General features: G+C 36.7%; 1 protein-coding gene across 1 annotated transcript in view; it reads right to left on the minus strand.

Moving 5' to 3' along the window:
• The window catches only part of dock5 (dedicator of cytokinesis 5), a 49189-nt gene that overhangs the window by 7299 nt on the left and 22186 nt on the right, over window positions 1-19704 (minus strand). The window contains exons 13-43 of the mRNA XM_020928272.2: window positions 19481-19606; window positions 18459-18583; window positions 18204-18302; window positions 17940-18012; window positions 17239-17342; window positions 16818-16998; window positions 15837-15934; window positions 15554-15643; window positions 15219-15319; window positions 14950-15084; window positions 14494-14605; window positions 13743-13813; window positions 13452-13558; window positions 12526-12662; window positions 10631-10726; window positions 9178-9276; window positions 7031-7201; window positions 6816-6916; window positions 6674-6732; window positions 6272-6426; window positions 6060-6145; window positions 5620-5776; window positions 5480-5520; window positions 5118-5208; window positions 4910-5026; window positions 3647-3736; window positions 3187-3291; window positions 2792-2933; window positions 1073-1154; window positions 885-969; window positions 654-740 (exon numbers count right to left, since the gene is read on the minus strand). Of these exons, the coding sequence (XP_020783931.2) occupies window positions 654-740; window positions 885-969; window positions 1073-1154; window positions 2792-2933; window positions 3187-3291; window positions 3647-3736; window positions 4910-5026; window positions 5118-5208; window positions 5480-5520; window positions 5620-5776; window positions 6060-6145; window positions 6272-6426; window positions 6674-6732; window positions 6816-6916; window positions 7031-7201; window positions 9178-9276; window positions 10631-10726; window positions 12526-12662; window positions 13452-13558; window positions 13743-13813; window positions 14494-14605; window positions 14950-15084; window positions 15219-15319; window positions 15554-15643; window positions 15837-15934; window positions 16818-16998; window positions 17239-17342; window positions 17940-18012; window positions 18204-18302; window positions 18459-18583; window positions 19481-19606 (3323 nt within the window). The remainder of the gene's footprint in view (window positions 1-653; window positions 741-884; window positions 970-1072; window positions 1155-2791; window positions 2934-3186; window positions 3292-3646; window positions 3737-4909; window positions 5027-5117; window positions 5209-5479; window positions 5521-5619; window positions 5777-6059; window positions 6146-6271; window positions 6427-6673; window positions 6733-6815; window positions 6917-7030; window positions 7202-9177; window positions 9277-10630; window positions 10727-12525; window positions 12663-13451; window positions 13559-13742; window positions 13814-14493; window positions 14606-14949; window positions 15085-15218; window positions 15320-15553; window positions 15644-15836; window positions 15935-16817; window positions 16999-17238; window positions 17343-17939; window positions 18013-18203; window positions 18303-18458; window positions 18584-19480; window positions 19607-19704) is intronic.

Consider the following 19704-nt stretch of genomic DNA (forward strand, 5'->3'; position numbering starts at 1 on the left):
GCTTAAAGCTCCCATATTACACAAAAAAAAGTCCCTTGAGCTGCAAGCCATGTTATAATGTTACATCCTCAAAAACAATGTTTAACCTTTTATTATTAGTCTGTCTACATCTCCAAAGCAAAATGCTCTGTACCACCTTGTGATGTCTTGAAGGGGTAGTTTAAGTTAACAGCTGCCTTTGGCCTTTAGTTAAGCAGATTGTCAATTCCATGGATGAAATGATTCTAGTGAAGGTGCATGGAGTTTAAAAACATAGCAGAGTACGAACAGGATTACCACGTGACATCACAAGGTGGAACTGAGCATTTTCAGTTTGAGAGATCATCTCAGCCAAAAATATGCAGGGTTTGTGTTGTGAAACAAAACATAACTTCAGGTACATTTGTGATGAGGAAAAAACATTATAACATAGGAGAGAAAACAGCATAATATGGGCCTTTTAATAGCAGTTTACTTGCTACTAGAAAAGTTTTTTCCAGAATAAAATTGAGCCAGTACTTTTTATAAAACTGCAATATGCTCCCAAATGACACTACATACATACACTGTTGTGAATGTTGTTAATAAAATACAGATTTATGACCTTTAATACTTATTTCTTTACTTGTTTTGCAAAACTATAAACAAATCAACATAAGAAAATGTATCCATACCACTGAGACAGATTTGACTTCAAACCACTTGAGGATCCCTGGGAAGCGATAGGCAGTAATGTATGTCGTTCTCTCAATCCACATGGTCTGAAAGGCAGCATTAATATCAATAAAAAATGAGGCCCTGACATTCAAGTGCTTGTATTAATCTTGGTACGTGTACACAAACTTGTTTATGTATATTTGGGGGATTTAGAGGGTGGATAAAGTAAAATTGAAAAAAGTGCTTACTGCAAATTCATTTTCTTTGTCTTTTTCACCTTTCTGGAATGGCCTTGAATATTGAAACTGGTCCACTTCATTTGCTCTGTAATAGCTGCAGAAGTAACAAAAGGAAGCGAGTTAGTGATGTGATCAAAGATGTATGAAATCAGTAGCATTTGCCAGAAAATATGTCAGGCGTTAAGTCTTGTACCCACTTTAATATCTGCTCTGGTACTCCCTTGTCCTTAAACTGGTGGGGCACTGAGAGAGCAGGCTTCACTGTGAAACACTGTATGTCTGTGAGGTTCAGCTAAGGATAAAACCAATATTGTGAATCGGACTTTGGAGATTTATTGTGAAGCAATTCATCATAAAACAAAGCTTAACTGAACAGTCCTGACAGCTAATAAGGTATGGAGAAAAATGCTTTACCGTCCCTTATGGCAGAGTCTGTCTTGGGGATATAGCTGCATCACTACACAATTACGAAACACATAATAGCACTAAGTATGTAGCTCGAACATAGATTAGGGACACTGTGTAAAGCAATTACAAGTGAATATAGACAATAAAATGTGTTATATGTGACCTTTATATAGAAGCTTGAACATGTATTTTTTGCTAAACCGTCTGAGCTTGATTTCTGGACTAACAAATATCTTGGGACTTGTTAGCAGGCATTTAAAACTGTATCTAAGCAAATTCTACTTTACATAGAACTTCAATGTCCTATTCCCAGCACACTGCATGTGGCCTTGTTTGTAAGGAGGAGAAACATGTTATGCATAGAAAATGAAAATAGGAGATAATAAGGGCTTAAGTACTAGAGTTGTTCAGTTTACAGTGTATATTCAGTATTCAAAGTGGAACTTAATATCAAACAAGTGGAAATTAATTTAAAAAGCCACTACTTAAGTTTGTATAGCACATTTGCACTAAAGCCTCCGACTGCCCATAAATATGCACCATTTTAGGTTTTCAACAGTATTATGATGAATTACTATGTTATGTATAGCCACATTTCTCTTGCTAAACATTTAACCCTGATGGTGGAAAAGACAATGCTGCTGAAGCAGTAAGCTGCACTCATTTACACGGTCATACAGATCAGAATACATTTAGCCCAAGCAACCTTTCAGATCAGATCTCGGCGGACATATTAGGGTCACAGCCAAGACGCTATTGGACCACTCAAGATGCTTAAGGCAAACACAGGCAAGATTCAAATACTGTCGCATAAACACATAAATAACCTTGTAAAGTATTTCAAGTATTTTGCATTTTTGTGGTGAATAAAACCCACATTGTTTATCTATTAAAATAAGATTCCATATATTCAGTTTTCATCTGTATTATTACTACCTGTCTTTTTGAATTGAACAACAACAGCTTTCTCTGGCATTTAACATTGCTCCTGCACAATGTTTGCATTTATGCTTTTGTTTGCTATATAGTTATAATCTATGACAAATTAATCATTATTTTATTGATTTAAAATGCCTTCATGAAAGAAAGAACTAAGTCTGACTAAGAACTGACTTCTGGTTGTAAACGGCAGCACTGTTTTCTGCCTCCTCTTTTACAGTTCGTCACAATAAACGTCATCAAAACAACTTGCCAAACTGTAGGATCCTGCTGACAGCCCCTTCTATGGATAGCTACACTGTTAGGAGAAAACTTTTTTTGTCAGCAACAGCGAGTGTGTAAACGAGAAGGGTAAACATTTAATGCATAGTTACACTTCTTAGAACTTGATTTTGCATATTATGTCTCCTTACAACAAAAGGCCTGACATCAGCATTCTACTGTCTGGAGTGTTGAATAGGCAGACTTGGCAAACAGGCTATGTCACAAATAAATGCTCTTTCTGTAAAAGCTTGATAAAGTAGCAACATCAACAAGAGTAACAAACAAAAAATATCTTTCAAAGATACACTGCCCGGATGAGTTACAGATGTTGTCTCCAGGGGGCGCTGTGCTTGTCATCCGGACAGCATTTGGGAACTGAGAGAGTAGCCTTAGACTGAATTCTTCAAGCCATTCGTACTCTTTGCCCCGGTATATGAACATTTTATTCTGGACAAATAAAACAAAATATGGTTAGGCTTTTGTATGAGGTTCTCATTTGTTTAACAATGCACAGGTAATGATGTAGCAGTGAAAGGCTTTCATGTACTGCTGGTACATTCAAATGTTATCAAAACCAATAACTTCAATTGGAGGTCTTTTCAATTGCCAGAGGCTTCAAGTAACATTCTGAATAGGCACCAAACAAAACATATGAGTGAGGGAATTGAAATCTCTCTATTCACTGAAGTATTTCTCTTACCCTGAGAAAAGAGGGGAATCCAAGCCCATAGTAACCAACTGCAAAGTACTCTGGCTGAGGCCGCATTGCGTGCATGATATTTTCATAGAACTGAGCCTGCTGTTTCTGTGAAAAACATCAGTTTCATCAAAAGAACAGACAATAAAAAATGACAATTGTGTGGCCTTGTGGAAAAAAATTAAAATAAAGCTAAATATTTAAATGCTTCAACAACTCCCTTTTATTAAAAAGGTGCATTATGTAACATGTCTAATGCAAGGTCTGTCCCCTGCTTGCCTCCACGGAGAAATTACTGCTTTGCCTAGAATGTTCCACACTATGGCATTATGGCATTCAAGAGTTTTTGATGCTCAAAACTATTGACCACCCACCAGAAAATCTACATAGTGCACCTTTAAAAATCCACTGCCAGACTATATTTTTTCTTAAGTAGCTAAATTATATTACAATGGCCACTAACCAGCAGTCGGCTCAGCTCCACGAAGTCGAACATGTGGCTCTCGTGCATCTTGGCCAGCTGCTTGCCCAACTCAATGGCTTTCTCCCACATCTGAAATGACATGTGCACAGCTAAATTAAGAGAGGACGTAAAGCACAGAGAAAAAAAAACTCAGGAGGAAGCAGCCAGTCTGTACCATCTGTCGAATAAAAAGAAATCTGAATACATAAGCTAAACCTGTAGCTGCGCAAATATTCTCACAAGTTTCATTGACAATATTTAATTATTTAATGATTGAATTAAAAAGACAGAATTTGGATCATTCAGTTAAAAAAGGGCTTCATAAGTGAGATTATCTATGATCATCTAATTCCAATTTCAAAATGTTGGAAAGCTGATGGAACAAATAAAAAGAGAATAAAAAACCATCCAATTCAAAATAACAAGTATAACAAGTATATAGGAAACAGTTGGCCGTGGGTGGAATAGCTACCAAATTGTATCCAAAATGATCAAAACATTATTCCAAGCTAAAAATTTTACCAAAATATTAGCTCTATAATGTGTACAAAAGGAAAAATATAAAAAATGGCACTGAATTTGAAATATGTTTATTATCTTATTTGATTCTTCTACGTAAACAAAATTTCAAGTATAATTCTGAATTTATAATGCACACAATTCAGAATTGCTTGCACTTTGAACAGATAAATCTAAGACTACTGAATAAAACTGCTAATGTTTAAGAAGTCCCCATTTCTATTAGGGAAATTGAGAGCAGTAAAGGCAGCAGTAAAAACAACAGCATAGTCAAAATGTCAACAGTTTCTTATTTTCCTTCTCTGGAGAAACACTTTCAAAATGGATGTTGGAAAGCTGGTCCCAGGTGAAGTGTGTGTTAATGCTGTACATTTGTGTTTTCAGGACTTCATGTTTGCAGCCTGAAGGTGAGCCACTACTGCTCTCCTCTACTCTCTGGAGTGGAGAGATATGTGGAATGGAAACCGCTTTGACCACAGGGATAAATTTTATAGAGAATGTATTTTACAATTTTATACAGGGCATGTTTGACTTACTTATGTGCCCAGAGTTTGTTCTGCAAATATTTTTTTCATAAATACAGCTAACGGGGTATAAATGGTATAGTTGCTGGTATTATTCTTACTTATTGGGTAATATGAAGCCGACTATAGCTGTAAAAAAAAAATGCTATATGGAGGAATAGAAGCAAGTCTGCCATGACAGAGGAGATCCATTACTTTCTAGCTGGGAGTAAACTTTTACCTTGCCCTTGTCCAAATAACATATGATCTCCTGGAAAAGCCTTTCTTTGAGCTCCTGTTGGGTCCACTGATGTTGTCCACGTGGTATCAGATGAGGGGCACAGGGTTTGTCCGACCACTGGCAGAAAAATTCAACTTTGAGACACAGTTTTGAAGAATGGTGCAATAAAGTCATAAAAGCTTAAAACTGTAGATTTTCTCTCTGGTACCTCAAGTAATTCAGCATGTAGCAGCAGAGTGTATGCCGCCTCTGTGTAGTTCTCACAGTCCAAGTGCAGGTCCCGCAGTTTGTACAAATACCTAGTAAACAATGGATTGGATAGTGATTATTAACCAAATGTAACTATTATAATGTAATTTTATTGCATTAAACATCACGAGTATCTAGAGCTCAAACTATATATTGCTAACCACAACACAGTAAAAAGAGTCTTCATACGGGTGTGTACAAATGTAATACTAAAAAGATGTAACATATATCAAAATGTGTAATCCATAAAGTAGAAAATGCCCAATTTGTTACCATCCATTTCCTGGATACAATTTAATGCATAATGGTGGTGTGACTTACCGAATGTAAATGTCCTCTCTTTTCTTTTCTTTGTAAAAATTCTGAGAGACACAATGCACTGATTAATAATACAATCTAAAATATACTTCTACACACGATACACAGAGGCCAGGTTTGTGGTAAATGCAGACACAGCGTACCAGCACATTGACAGTGCAGCTCATGCGGTGCTCAGGGCTTTCATCATGTGTGATGGTGCGGTACGCCAGGAGGTTCTCCAACAGACTGCTGAGCAGCAGAGCCAGCTCCTCTCCCGACTGTGACAGGTATCTGTGGCGTCTGCAATACTCCAGCAGCCTGAGCACACAAGAGCAGCGTCTCTTTTACTGACAACATTAAAAACTGATTATCATTTTGGAGTTTCACTTTACGCTTCTGAATGATACAGTTTATTGATTGAGCTTTTCACACAATCCTAACAAACCATCTGTGTGAAGCAGTGTCCTTAAGGACTAACACACAGAATGTCCTGAATTCATATGGCCAATACACAGAGTGAATGCCTTAATACAAAGCAGTGAACTGTAACATTGTTCTTTTACAACTACAGTACTTTGGAGACAAGCACTACGTGGCTTACGTTTTTTCCAGCAGGACTTTGTACTGCTCATCCCCTCGGCCTCCTTCTACCTCTTGATCCAATTTTGTTATCAGTTCATTCTCAAACTGCAAAGATAAGAGAAGAATTAAAGCATAATATCAAACACATCACAGATGTCACATTTAGCCAGCAGCTACTCAAGTTGAGTTGAAACAAATTCACAAAGTGTTAGTAAAGAAGGCAGGAAGTACCTTTTCAAAAGTGCGTCCTGGGCTGAAGTTGTGCTCACACTGCATCATATCAAAAAAGATTGGAATAGTGTCTTTCCTGAGCTCTGGCTCTGACACCAGAGTGACCTGCAGGATGGGCCCGACCATGGCTGGAATAAACTTAATTTTGTTTTGGCCTGAGGAAACATAAAACATAATGCACTGAAATAGTGTTGCATGACTTCAGAAAGCAATAAACTCTTTCTTCTTCTCTCAACATACAACAAACAAATTTAATAAAGTGGCAAGCAAAAAACAACAGCATGGTGAAACCGACCAATAAAAAAATGCCTTGCTCTTTCTCTGCGACACTTGTATGAATAAAATATGCAATTTCACAAACTCTGTGTGAATAATCGTCCGTTATATTCAGATGGCACTCACCAAGATTATTCCACATCTCTTTTATTTTAAAGCCCATAATCTTCCTCATGTCTCCATATCTGAAACAAATTCAAATTATAGCACCATTCGATTGAGTGTCTACCTAAATACATTTTATGGATATGTACAAAGGACTGCTCACTTGTTCACTATCTTGGTTCTTTTCTCCTGGGAAAATGTCTCCAATTGCAGTGTCTTATGTGTGATGAAAGCCACGGTCAAAAGAAAGTAGTTATCCCACAGCTGTGAATAGGGGATGAAATATTAATATCATAATTACCTTCTCATAACATTGGCTTTTGAGTACCCTCTTTTGTGAGAATAACCTCTGCGGAGACAGGGAAGGACCAGACTTACCTGTTTGTTAAAGTGGGTCGGGTCAAGGAAAAACTTATTGAGCACATCTGAATACTGGATAATGGCTCTGAGAAACACCTGCATCTGCACCAGGTTCATGACCATCCAGTCTGCAGGGAACACATTGCCCATGAGGTCCATGAACATGTGGAAGGTCTCCATGAGAAAATCCTGGAGGCAAAAACAACATTAAGCCACTGCAACATTAAAAATACATAGCAGTGATAACAATAATGCATGTTTAATAAGTCTGCATTGCAAGTACCACCAGCCTTAAATATGAAGCCTACGGCGTGATGGTTTCAAAAGTCCTAAAATTGCATCCATAACAAGAGGACCTAAGTTTAGCCTAATTATTTAGACTAAGTTGCTCAAATTTAAGATGCATTGTGTAACTTCTTTAGTGGAGGGCCCTTCAAATGGTTTTCTTAATGGAGAACTGTGTTGTCTGGAATGGCTCACAGTATGGTATTAAACCTTTATTATCGTGCACACTAAACCAGACCAAGTTACAGGTCAAATCTGTGGAGAGGCGACTCCGCTCAAAGTCAGGATGGATTTTTTTTTTTGTTTGTTTGGGGGTTTTTTTAGGTATTTTTGAGCTATAAAACCACCTGTAATTGACATTAACCTGCTCTACCTTACATTTATTGATACTGTGGTACATTCCAGGCAGAACAATGACATATTCATAGAAACACATAGGTGACAAACACCCAACCAAAAAGTGACATAGTGCACCTTTAATGCTTGTCCATTCCTACGTAGAAGTATGACCAACCAAGAACAAGATTTTCAATTCACTTTCCCTGTTATCAGATTTATGCCATGTCTGATTGATGGGTGTTTCAAAATATTAATGGCAGACAAAAACGTGTTTCTCCTTAACAAGTGTCTAAGAAAATATCAAGGAAAAAAAAATGGTGTGAGATACCAATTTTACTGATCTAGTTCTTTTGTAAAAAAAACACACACACATCAAGTTTCTTTAAAAAGCTATCAAACATTCATTAATATGCTCTCACAAAGTATGGGTCACAAAGCCTTAGCCATACATTTCCATCTTTGAAAATGTAGAACTTTTTGTACCCTATAAATATTTACAGAAGTTTAAGAAAAAAATAAATAATTTCTCTGTACTTCTCAAGCCTGAAAAACACACACCGGCACCAGACCTAAAGGTGCATTTATGCTTTCTTTTCCCACATTACTTATGGTCTGCTCACCAGCTGTATGACACCTTCAGTAAATTCTGAAAACCAAAACCAGTTAGTGTGACTACATTACAGTGAGCCTAAAATATCTCTCCTGGCTCACAGTCACCAAGTAAAATAGCTTTAAAATTTTGCTTCTTGGACTGAAATCTACACTCAGCTAAACATGGAGGGACAGATATGACATGCCATTAGAACCCATTGGATGCAAGAAGATAATACTTCATAATACTTAGCTCCTATGTTACATAAAATTAACTCTTGTGAATTTTAAGCCATGTTAAAATGTTGCTACCTCCTCAAAAACACACCTGGAGTTGTGTTTTGTTTCATTCACACACGTTTGAGTAACCCTTCATTTTTAGCCTGTCTACATCTCCACAGTATACAGTTCCAGGTATGATTTTGATGAGGAAAGAACATCATAACATAGATCAGTAAAAAGTGTAATATGGGCCCTTTAAACTACATAACTGTTTGTAATCATGATATACAGTGTAATGGTTGAATGAATGGGAATAAGGCAATTTATAACATTATTTAATATCAGTTTATTTTGATATCCCCTCTGAACCAATATAGCTTCTAAAAGTCTGCCTTAAGAAAATAAAACATATTCAGGGAAGGTGGACAAAGTGTCTTTCTCAAATACACAAAGACACTAAATCTTGCTGATGAGAATAAAAGCATCAAGTTCTAAAACAGATACAAGGAATTTACTAGAGCACTGATAGCGACATGCCTGGATACCTAATCTCCTCATACTTTCTAATGGAGAGTCCCACTAACATCCTCATTATGTTTGCCCAATCCAGCGCATGAAATGTCTATAATCAATATTCTGTAAGGAGCTGTAAGTGGCTCGGCTGGTTTAATGTCCGTTATGGATGAGATGTTTCAGGACAAAATGAGGCAGCAAAAGGAATCACTTACAATAATATCTAGTCTGGTCTTGAAGGTGCTGATGTAGTGGGCGTAGTGCATGTCGTCCATTTGCTTCAAGATCGCCGTCATGCAAGCTAAATAGTGACCCTGGAAAAAGACATATGCTTCATTAGTTCAGAATGGGCCAAAAGCCCTTTTAGGACGCATATTAGAATAAAAAATAGCAGCATTTCTGATCTGTATGGTGATTTCCATTGTCAAATAATATCTGTATGTAAAATAGAGCCAGACCGATATGGATTTTTGTGAAACCGATCTTAAAAATAAAAAAATAAAAAATTCACTGCTTTGTATGAGTTATACAAGTTTAATAATCATGTAAACTTTCACCTTTTTCCAAAAGGTTTTATTGGTAACAATCAGGTGCAATGTTTTTTTTAGCATATTGTAACAACTTTAACCAGAACATAATAATTGAATAATGTTGTTCAATAACCATAATAATAATCTTTGAAAACAAAATAACAAAAAATAAATATCTCTATATAAAATAAAAGGCAGAGAAATAACTGCACTTGTTTCTGCTTCATTAATGTCCAGTTTGTACAGTTTCACTCAGCTCCAACCTCCGACCAAATTCCCAAACTCAAGTGACCTGAATGCGCGAATGAAGCAAATGACTCAAAAAAGTAAAGCAGCAAAATAGGGGCATTTGACGTGATTTATTTCCGCCATGTGCGTTTGGTTTGAACACGGCTTTACAGGGCTGTAATAGAGGAAAAAGAAAAATTTTAAATATTGGCACTGATCGGCGGAATTTCGACCAATAGCTGATATAACCCCAGACCCTGATATTGACCGATAATATCTGCCAGTCGATATATCGGTCAGGCTCTAATGTAAAGGTGCAATGCGTAACCTAACACCTGCCTGCGTGTTATTTGCCTGGAAAGTTCCTGCTATCGATAAAAACAAAAAGTTTTTCCTTCTTTCTCCTAATAATCATTTTAGCAGATGCCTGCAATTGTTTTAACTAACTATGAAACTTTCCAGGGAAAGTAATAATATCTCCATGGAGACAAGCAAGGGGAAAGCAGCAATATTGAAACCTGAAAATCACTTGCTACAATTCCAACTGCACTTATCACTGCAGCTACAAAACATACCTGACAGATGACCAAGTTCAGTAGTGCTTTTTTTTATATTTCTGTACAAGTCACATATTTTAATTGTGACCTTATTTCTCATGAACTGTTATAAACATCTCTGTTTTAACACCTCTTTGCACACTGTTCTGTTGTTAACAAAATACTTTTTGTGTTGCCAATGTTAATATTGTAATTTTGACACTTTTCACACCAGTTCTGTGTTTTATATGTATTAAGATTGACGATGTTAGCCTCCATCTCACTGTACCACATATTGGTAATGTTATTAATATGAAAATGAATGCAGCGGGTGAAAGCTGTCAAGGGCATTTCTGAGTTGAAAAGTGACTTACAATGAGTGGGGAGGATCTGTCCATGCCAATGACTGTACGGTTAACCCTGCGCAGAAGTCGATCCATTATTAGCTGAACATGCCCTCTGGTGGAACCCTTCAAACAGACGTAAATGAGACACAAATGACTCAAGATCATTGGAGAGCAGAGGTGTGGCATACAACATCAGGCAGATAAAAAGCATATGAAATCTATCTTTGAATAAATAACTCAAGAAAAATAGTAAACAAAAAGGAACAAGGGCTCTCAATCCTCTGGCAGGGCATTGATCTCATCTTGAATTGTAATTACTGTGACCACACATAGACTTGGCCTTAGAATCTTGTAATAAAATAAGGTAGCTACTTCATATCTTGAACCACAAAATCTTAAGTTGTGACAATAACAAATTGACTGAAATATAGAATAGTAGGTAATACTTGATACAGAATCCTCAATTTTACTCTTGTTTCCTCTGACCATCAAATAGTGTTGTGGCTAAAAATACCTTATCAAAGTCTGATCTCGTCAGATCGCAGAGACTAAGGAGGACTAGGTTTGGTTAGTACTTGGATGTGAGACCGCTGGAAATACCAGGTGCCACAGTGAGCCACCAGTGGTAGTGGTGGTTGTGTCCTTAAACAAGATACTTCACACACATTGCCTAGTAAGAATGTGGTGTATTGGTAGTGATTGGAGGGGCCAATGGTGCATATTGGAAGGCTCACTTCTGTTAGTATAGGGTGAATTAATAATTCACAAAATTGTACCACGACTTTGAGCATTTGGAACAGCTCTATATAAGACTAATGCATTATTAAATAAAATATTGGGAGAATGGGATTGGTAATAACAAAGAAGAGCTAAAAGAACTAAAATATGTACAAGAAAAAAGCAATAGTTGTCTGTCTGTGTGTGCATCCTTACTGTCATCCCTATGACTAACTTGGCAATGTCCAGGTTGATGATGTATGCACCTAAAGCTTAAAATTGCTCCAGTCTGCCATAACCCCATTAAGCTTTGCTGCTGTGTGACTGGAGTTAGTATCTGTGACTCCATCTTGCAATCCACACCCAAAATGAATCAAATCCTTCTCCCGCAATTCCAATTATGGTCCTTTCCTAAAAATGTCATCATTTACAAATATTATTTGAGTTTTCTTGCAAAGGTGATGAGATTTTTGAGCTGCATTAACTTCTTCGATGATAGAAGATTTCTACTAAAACTAAATACATCTTAAATTCTACTAGCAGCATCACATTTATGTAGTCAAGGTTATGTATTACTTTGTAAAGAACAGTGCTGTATTGATGAATGTGAAATGAGAATATGCCAATACTGGTCAAGAGATGTGCTTAAATGTTTTAATGGAAACATAAGTTTAGAACACAGGGAGGTTAACCGAGGTCAACTTCCAATGATGCACATCTTCATCGATTAACACAAGGCGAGAGATGTGTCTATTGCCATTGGCAAACAAAAGTAAAATTATAATTCTCTCATACCATGAGTATGCTAACTTCATGTAGCAATATTTGCATAGTCTTAAGTATATCAACAAATAAACTACTTAAGTTATTAGCTATTAAAATGAAAATTAAGTTATTGCAATTTACACCCTCACTGCACTAATGAATCACACTTTTGAAAGACTGCTATAGGTGTCTAAATCTATACACCAAACCTCAATCAGGGAAATGTTAATTAAATTGGATTAAAATAACAAGATTACTTTTAGAGTGCTGAGTTCTAGTCAATGTTTTTGTGGATGTGTGCCAAGCTATCCCTGAACATCTTTTTTTATCCGAGTCCAGATAAAAGGCAGATGTGATCTAAAGGCTTTTTATCACTTTGTATTTTAAAGAGAAAAGAACGTTTTAATTTTCCCATGACACAGTTTTTGCCAGAACCTCACCACATCTTTGCGGTCTAAGTTGTCCAGCACGGTACTGAGTAGCTGGACACAGGCTTCATAGTCCGGTTTACACGAGTAGTCGTCCAGTTGTCCACTCAACTGGTCCGTCACCAGAGGCAGTAGCACATCTCTACAGTCTGTAGTAAAAAGAAAATAAAGAAATGTTACTCTTTTGATTGGCTGATTATATTTATTTTGATACCAGCACAACAATAGAAAAATGCTAAATATAATGGGAAAAGAAAAAAAGAATGTGTCAACATGTTTGAGAAGGAAAATAATTAAAATTTGATTTAATCCCCATTTATTTTCATAACACACATGATATTTTCTAGAAAGACCATACATGGTATGTTCAAAACACAATCTGCCACTGTTATAATATTATCAATAAGAACAATCATTTCACTACAGAATTTGATACAGTGTGCATAATAAAAATAGCACTACCAATTACCATAATCAACAAAGTAGAGTGTAGTTCCATTCCTCCAGTTTTTCTGCTCTGTACCTAGTCGTAGTACCTAGGTATGGACTCTTGCCAAAGTTACAGAATTCTATAAGCTAAAATCTATTGCTACAACTCTCAGCATTTCAAGGGCAGGCCATAGTATCAATCATAAAGAAATATCGAGCTACTGTAAATGAAGAACTAACTATTACCATACCATCTTACAATTCTCACAATTATTGTCAGCACTTTAAATGCCCACTTTCATTTCATTGGATTAGAAGGAAAGTATATGGTCGCTTTCCAACACAGTGAAAGAGAGGCATATAAAAAGGTCACTGTAGCACACAGAGCCTGTTTTGTTAATGCAGCCGACCAGACAAAGTTGCGTCTAAGTGTGATGTGGACAGGAGTTTCCGCTGGCTCTCATGTGGAATGGCATTATGCGTTCTTAAGACTCTTGAGAAGCTCCTACCTGGCTGCTTGAAAAGGTCACTCTCCACCATTTTGCACATGCAGCCCAGCTTCTGACGCACAAGCTGCAAGTCAGGAATGCTTTCAATGAATTTTGATAGGAGAACACTGTGGAAGAAAAACACCACAGTTATTTACCATACGTTTTGCGGGTGGTAATTATCACTGAGTAGGACTAATAGGCAACGTAGCAAGGGACGAGAATAGAACCCAAATTAGCCAGAAGTAAATATGATGTTTACGACAAGACAGGCAATTATCCTTTCTTGGTGAGCGCACTCTGGGGAGTTACCTGAGCTCCACAGGATCAAAAACCGTCTGGATGTCGTTAATGATGGTGGGAAGGTATTTCAATATTGCCCCCTGAAAGTACAACAACAGAATAAGTATCATCAGTTAAAACCACAGGAGGCAACTCAGTCACCGGGGAGGTTGGTAAAACATCTTTTTAGCAAAAAAAATAAATTATTCACTCTGTGAGACTGCCAGCCTGCACAGGCATTCCCTTCAGAATCCAACGGTAACTAGACAGATGTGATGAAATAGAGGTTAAACTGTTCAATTCAAATAGTAGCTGCTATCGAGAACTCAGGACCACACAAGACTGTCTGAGTTCAAGATATTTTTCTGGTATCCAATCTCTTTTTCTCCCAATTAGAAGTGAGAAAACTGCACAAATGCTGCCATCGTGCTCACAAGTTTAAAACAATGGGGGACCAGGCAACAGCGAGCAGCAGGAGAGCTTAATGTGGGTCTACTGTGGACATATGGATGCTTGTTATTTTCTAGTAATTATATGTATAGAAAAATAAATAAAAAAGATTGTCTCTCTATTACTATTACTGCCAAGTGTTGGGTTTGTGTTCCAAATTATGTTGTTTAAAGGAACTTAATTAAGTTGCTGTAGTACATTACTGTTATAGTCAGGGGCAGATATGATGGATAATACCTAAAAATAAGCCAAAAATACAGGCGTCCTTTCATCTGCAATTCTTAGGGTGATGGAGATGCCACATGACACATTAACACATTTTTAGACTGACCTTTATTTTGACTCCTTCGTCCAGTGGTCTGTCCATCAGAGTGTTGAAGGAGAGGAACAAGCTGCGAATGGAGTTGAAAAAAGCATCTCCGTCTTCACTTTTTCCATAAAATCTGCAAGAAAACAAAAAGAACAGGGACACTGAACCATGTTTTTTAAAGCAGACATTTTGAGCAATTTTCTAAGATAGATATTTAAATACTAGATTTATATGAAATGTAAGCTATGATCACGTCAATCAATTACACAATTACTTACTTGAAATTACCTAATCTATCTATCCATCTATCTATCCAGTCTTACAACCTGTGGTTACAACAGCAGCACATTCAAAATGGAACCAAAAAGCACTGTTCCAAAGTAATACAATTTAATTTTGCAAACTACTGACACAAAACATTCAAGTATGATTCAAGGACAATTCTCTATGCAGTAGTTTTTGTATTGACACTGTTACCTTAGATAGAGGACCCGGGACTGCACAATGAATCTGAACAAGTACTTCAGTGCTTTGAGTGCAGAGTAGAGCCTCTCTGTTAGAACAGGCTCCTCTGCATGGCTCACATAGTGGTTAAGCACCCCAGTTAGCTTCCTGAAAAAGTCATTGAGTCAGGCATCAAGGTCTGTCAGTGTAGGAGGCATGGGGAGAGCAAAAATGTGCTAAAAATAAAGCGTCATGAAAGCCTGTTTGCCATCAAAGGTATAAAAAGTCTGTGGGGCACTCACATGTACGCCAAAGTGGCACTGAAATGCTTGTTGATGTAGGTTTCCAGGACCGGGTTGAAATGCTGGAACTTAATGTCGCCAATAAGTGTGATTATAAAGACCTGGAATAAAAACACACATCATAACTAAGTTGAACTGTGCGACTTTTGCTTTCAAGTTTAGAGAGCTGAACTTAATTAGGAGTGTTCGTCAGTGAGTGTATATTTACAAGGTTAAAAGTTGTACCAAGGCACTTAAAGAAGTATAAACAGAAAATAATGGTTTAAGGATTATTTTTCATTCAAGCATTAAAAAATACAAAGTCAGTCAGGCACAGTAACAAGATAAAAACTAACCAGGGCATTGAACACCAGTGTGTCATACGTGTCTTTTTCTGAGGTTTCCATCATGATGTTAAATAAGGCATCAAGGGTATCCTGGAGAAACTGAAAATAAAATAAAATGCTTAAAAACATTCAAGGGGGGCAACTTCACCTTACATACATAAATATTTACAGTATATACCATATTTATTAATCAGAAACAGAATCAATGATGATTGATATATATATATATATAGATATATATATATAGATATAGATATAGATATATAGTGGCTTTAAAAAGTAATATATTTACTTTGACAATCTCGCCTCCTTCCACCTCCATCAGTCTCTGCAAGTTCTGCTCCAGGTCTTCAGGATTTGACCTCCAGTTCAACAGGCCGAGAAGATCGACTGAAGACAAATCATCATACATCATACAATGTGTAGCAAAATCAGTGGCTATAGACAAAATACAGATTAATGTGTTCTTGGATAATGTATGTATATATATGTATGTATATACACACACACACACACACACACCACCACCCACAGATACAGACACACAGACATTACATATATACATATATATATATATATATATATATATATATATATATATATATATATACACACACACACACATATATATATATATATATATATATATACACACTATACACTATATATTACATATATAGTTTTTGCAAAGCACATTAACACTTGCACCTCCCATTTATTCAGAGAAGGCAATTTAGTTCTACTGATTTTACTGTAAATGCATGTCTTTGGATAAAATATGGAAATATAAATGGCTTCAAAATTTTGGCTTTGTCAAAACGCTCCTATAATTTTTTATGTAACCTGTGCTCCAATCATCACTGAACCTGCGTTGCCAGTGCCTTAACCTGCATATAGAAGACAAGTTGTTTTTTTTTTCAGTGTTTTCAACAACATTCTCTGGCTAGTGTAACCCTTAAATTTAAAAAAATCAACACAGTCCCACTTTCAATGATGAGAAATGAGAAAGCTAAAATACATTTTGTGAAATATTAAAATGTTTTTGTTTTTTTTTCCTTTTACTTACTTTAACTTTATATACTTTGCAATGTGATCTAATCTATAGCTGTCAACCAGTTTCATGTAACATTAATCAATAAGTAATTTATAAAAAAAAAAATGCATAGTTGCACAGTGAATATTTTGGTTTTACAAAAAGATGTCCCCATTTTTATGCAGCTCTGCAAGTTACAAGCTTAAGGATTATATGATGTAAACGGTGCTAAAACGTTACCATTCTGAGTGAGTTTAGTGGAGCAGGTGAGAGTCGCGATCTGGAAGCTGTCTTTAGTGACTGGAATGGCTCCTGTGTGGTGAAACTGCTTCCCCGTCTGCCTCTCCCTCTCCTCCACCTCAGCCCATGTCGCTGGCAAGCCCAGATAAACCTTAGCATCCTCAGACTTTTTGCCATCAACCTGGGGAAATTCATAATAGAGGCAATGGATGGTGTACTGCATCGATTGTGGTAGATCTAATTTCATATTTATTGATTTAAGGAGAGATTCATGCATAATCCATCTACCTGCTGTCAGCTACTCAAGACAAAGATTTCTGCGTAATTGAATGAGTGCAATAAACATTTCCTACTTCATATAAAAATGAATGCGGTGAATTACATTTTGCACAACAGAAAATGCCACAAAATTGTGCATTACCTTATAGACAATAAGTTCATGCCTGCCATCTTTCAGAGTGGTCCCATCCGTTCGCATAAGCTTCACAAAGGCCATTCCAAAGGGCTTTTCGGATTTGTCTCGAGCTGAAGGGTGCACAAGAAGAAAAACATGCAAGATGTAACAGTCACTTTCACTCAGTTTAAGATACCAAGCCTGGGTGTTGGTGTACAGTGTGGTAACAAATTTTGGTTGTGAAAAAAGAGGTATAATGATGTACAAAGGTTGTGAACAAGTATAAAGACTTCTACCAGGGCAATATTTCCACCTTTCCAATGTGTCCAGACCAAGAAGTACATACTATAAAGGGACAAGGGTGAAGTCCATATCTTTCCATACCAGTGGTGACATTGATGTATTATCATAATTATGTGTAATAAGTGTTATGCAAGAACAATTTATTTTTGCTCCACTCAAAATTTTAATCATGCTGTGCTTAAAAACAAAGTAGAATGTGCGGCAACTAGGATTATAATATCTGCAAAGGTGCAGGTCTGTGGACAGTTTCGGAAATCACTCCTGGGTACAAAAAGCAATCAATTAACACAAAAATAATATATTTTTTGTCCAATTACCAATGACTCCTGGTATTTTATTTTTAACAAAAGCAAAAGGCACTTGCAAACAGACTGTGCATATTTTAGTAAAAGGTGCAAAACTAATAAAATTCTGAAATCACTTACAGTCCTGGGAGGAGCGGTGCCGAAACATCACTCTGAGATGGCAGCGGCATACATCTTCAATGGGGATGGTCACCTTGCAAGGATATAAAAGTCAAGGAAATGGAGGATTATGGTACAAATGAAAAGCAATGTTATCTGTGGCGGTAGCACACATCCTCCCCTGGTATCTCTCCCCCAAAGATGACTTTATTACACCAAGCTATTGTAAATCCATACAAAAATCTAATTGGACAACAATGGGATCATATTTAAAGGCAAACATACCTTCACAGTTTCATTCCAGCATGGTTGCTTCACCTGATAGTAAATAACCGACTTGTACTCTGATATGCCGTCATAACCTGCTCCTGGAAATATTGCTTTCTTAAAAAAAAAAAAAAAATGAAGACAGAAAGAAAAGTCATTATTTTATAATGATGAGAGCCAGATCAGTTTCATTTCTGGTGTAACGTTTAGAGAAAAGATGACTAGGTGAGTACAGAGGTAGGTAAATAAATAGGAGAAATGTGGCTATTTCACCTCCATTGGATTGCCATCATCATCATGTACACTCAGTATGACCTCTACATTTTTAGGGGTCTTCTTTTTGCCTCTGTCGAACTCTCCCTGCACCAGTGTCACATAGAAATCATTCCTCACATTTCCTAAACAAAAGATAGCAAAGACAGCTGATGAGATAGTCATTTAGGTTAATACAATTATATATGCACAGTCCTATTTCAGATGAATACGCAACCTTAGCTCCAATTGGTGATATCCATGCTTGTTCTGATAGAAAGGTGCCACAGTGCAGACAAGCTAAGCACACGGTTGCACCTTAGGCATGTGGTCAGAACAGATCTATGACTACGGAGCAGTGGTAATACTCTTCGCAGATGCACATAAATTGTTTTAAGATACTAAATTATGCATTGCTTTATTTCAAATGAGACACTGGTGGTTATAATAGTAATCTTTTGTAAGTGTTACAAACTACAGAGCCTTGAAATAAGAGAATGGTTGTCAGAAGTAACAAAAATCTGACATTAATTGACAATAAAACTAGAAGCAAAAGTAGATACTCATTTGAATCAGCATCAGTCCCCCAAAAAATAGGACATTTCAACTATACTATGACATGATATATGATATGATATGATAACAACAAGCAAAATGTTTATCGTAATAATAAATTTAAAAACGTGGTAAAAATAGCAAGAAAGAGGTGTCAAATAAGGTATAATTACACAATTGTATATGTACAAGTAAGAATAAAATATAGAAATTTTGTAATACAAAATATATCTGTCCTATATACAAGAGGTGGTAAAGGAGAAACAGTGCAGAGATGAAATTGTGATGTCTAAATAAGCATAATTGTGGTAATGAAATTGGTATCAAGCCTTTTCTTTAAGATCAAAATAGAGTTTGAAATATTAGTATTGTACAGACAGTAGTTAAAATATTTCCCTCGGGTGTTTACCAGATGTAACATTTTCCCCATCGTCTAACGCTTGTATATATATTTGCTGAGCAGAATGAGTGATCTTAGTTTAACCCACCGGGAAGGATGATTTCTGGAAAGCCCATCTTCCTCACTATAGCTGTGCTGCGGTCCACAAAGTGAGGGTAGTCCTTCCTGACCTGGGCCAGATCTCCCGGGAGCAGCTTGAGGGTCACAAACAGTCCTGCCAGCAAACATGTAAAGAAATCCAATGAGCCAGACGCTGCAAAGGCTATACACCCTGTGGACCCTTACACACATCATTTATTCTGCTCAAAACAA

Source organism: Boleophthalmus pectinirostris, unplaced genomic scaffold (assembly GCF_026225935.1).
Source record: "Boleophthalmus pectinirostris isolate CB_2022bp ecotype Guang Dong unplaced genomic scaffold, ASM2622593v1 HiC_scaffold_4, whole genome shotgun sequence".
NCBI lineage: Eukaryota > Metazoa > Chordata > Actinopteri > Gobiiformes > Gobiidae > Boleophthalmus > Boleophthalmus pectinirostris.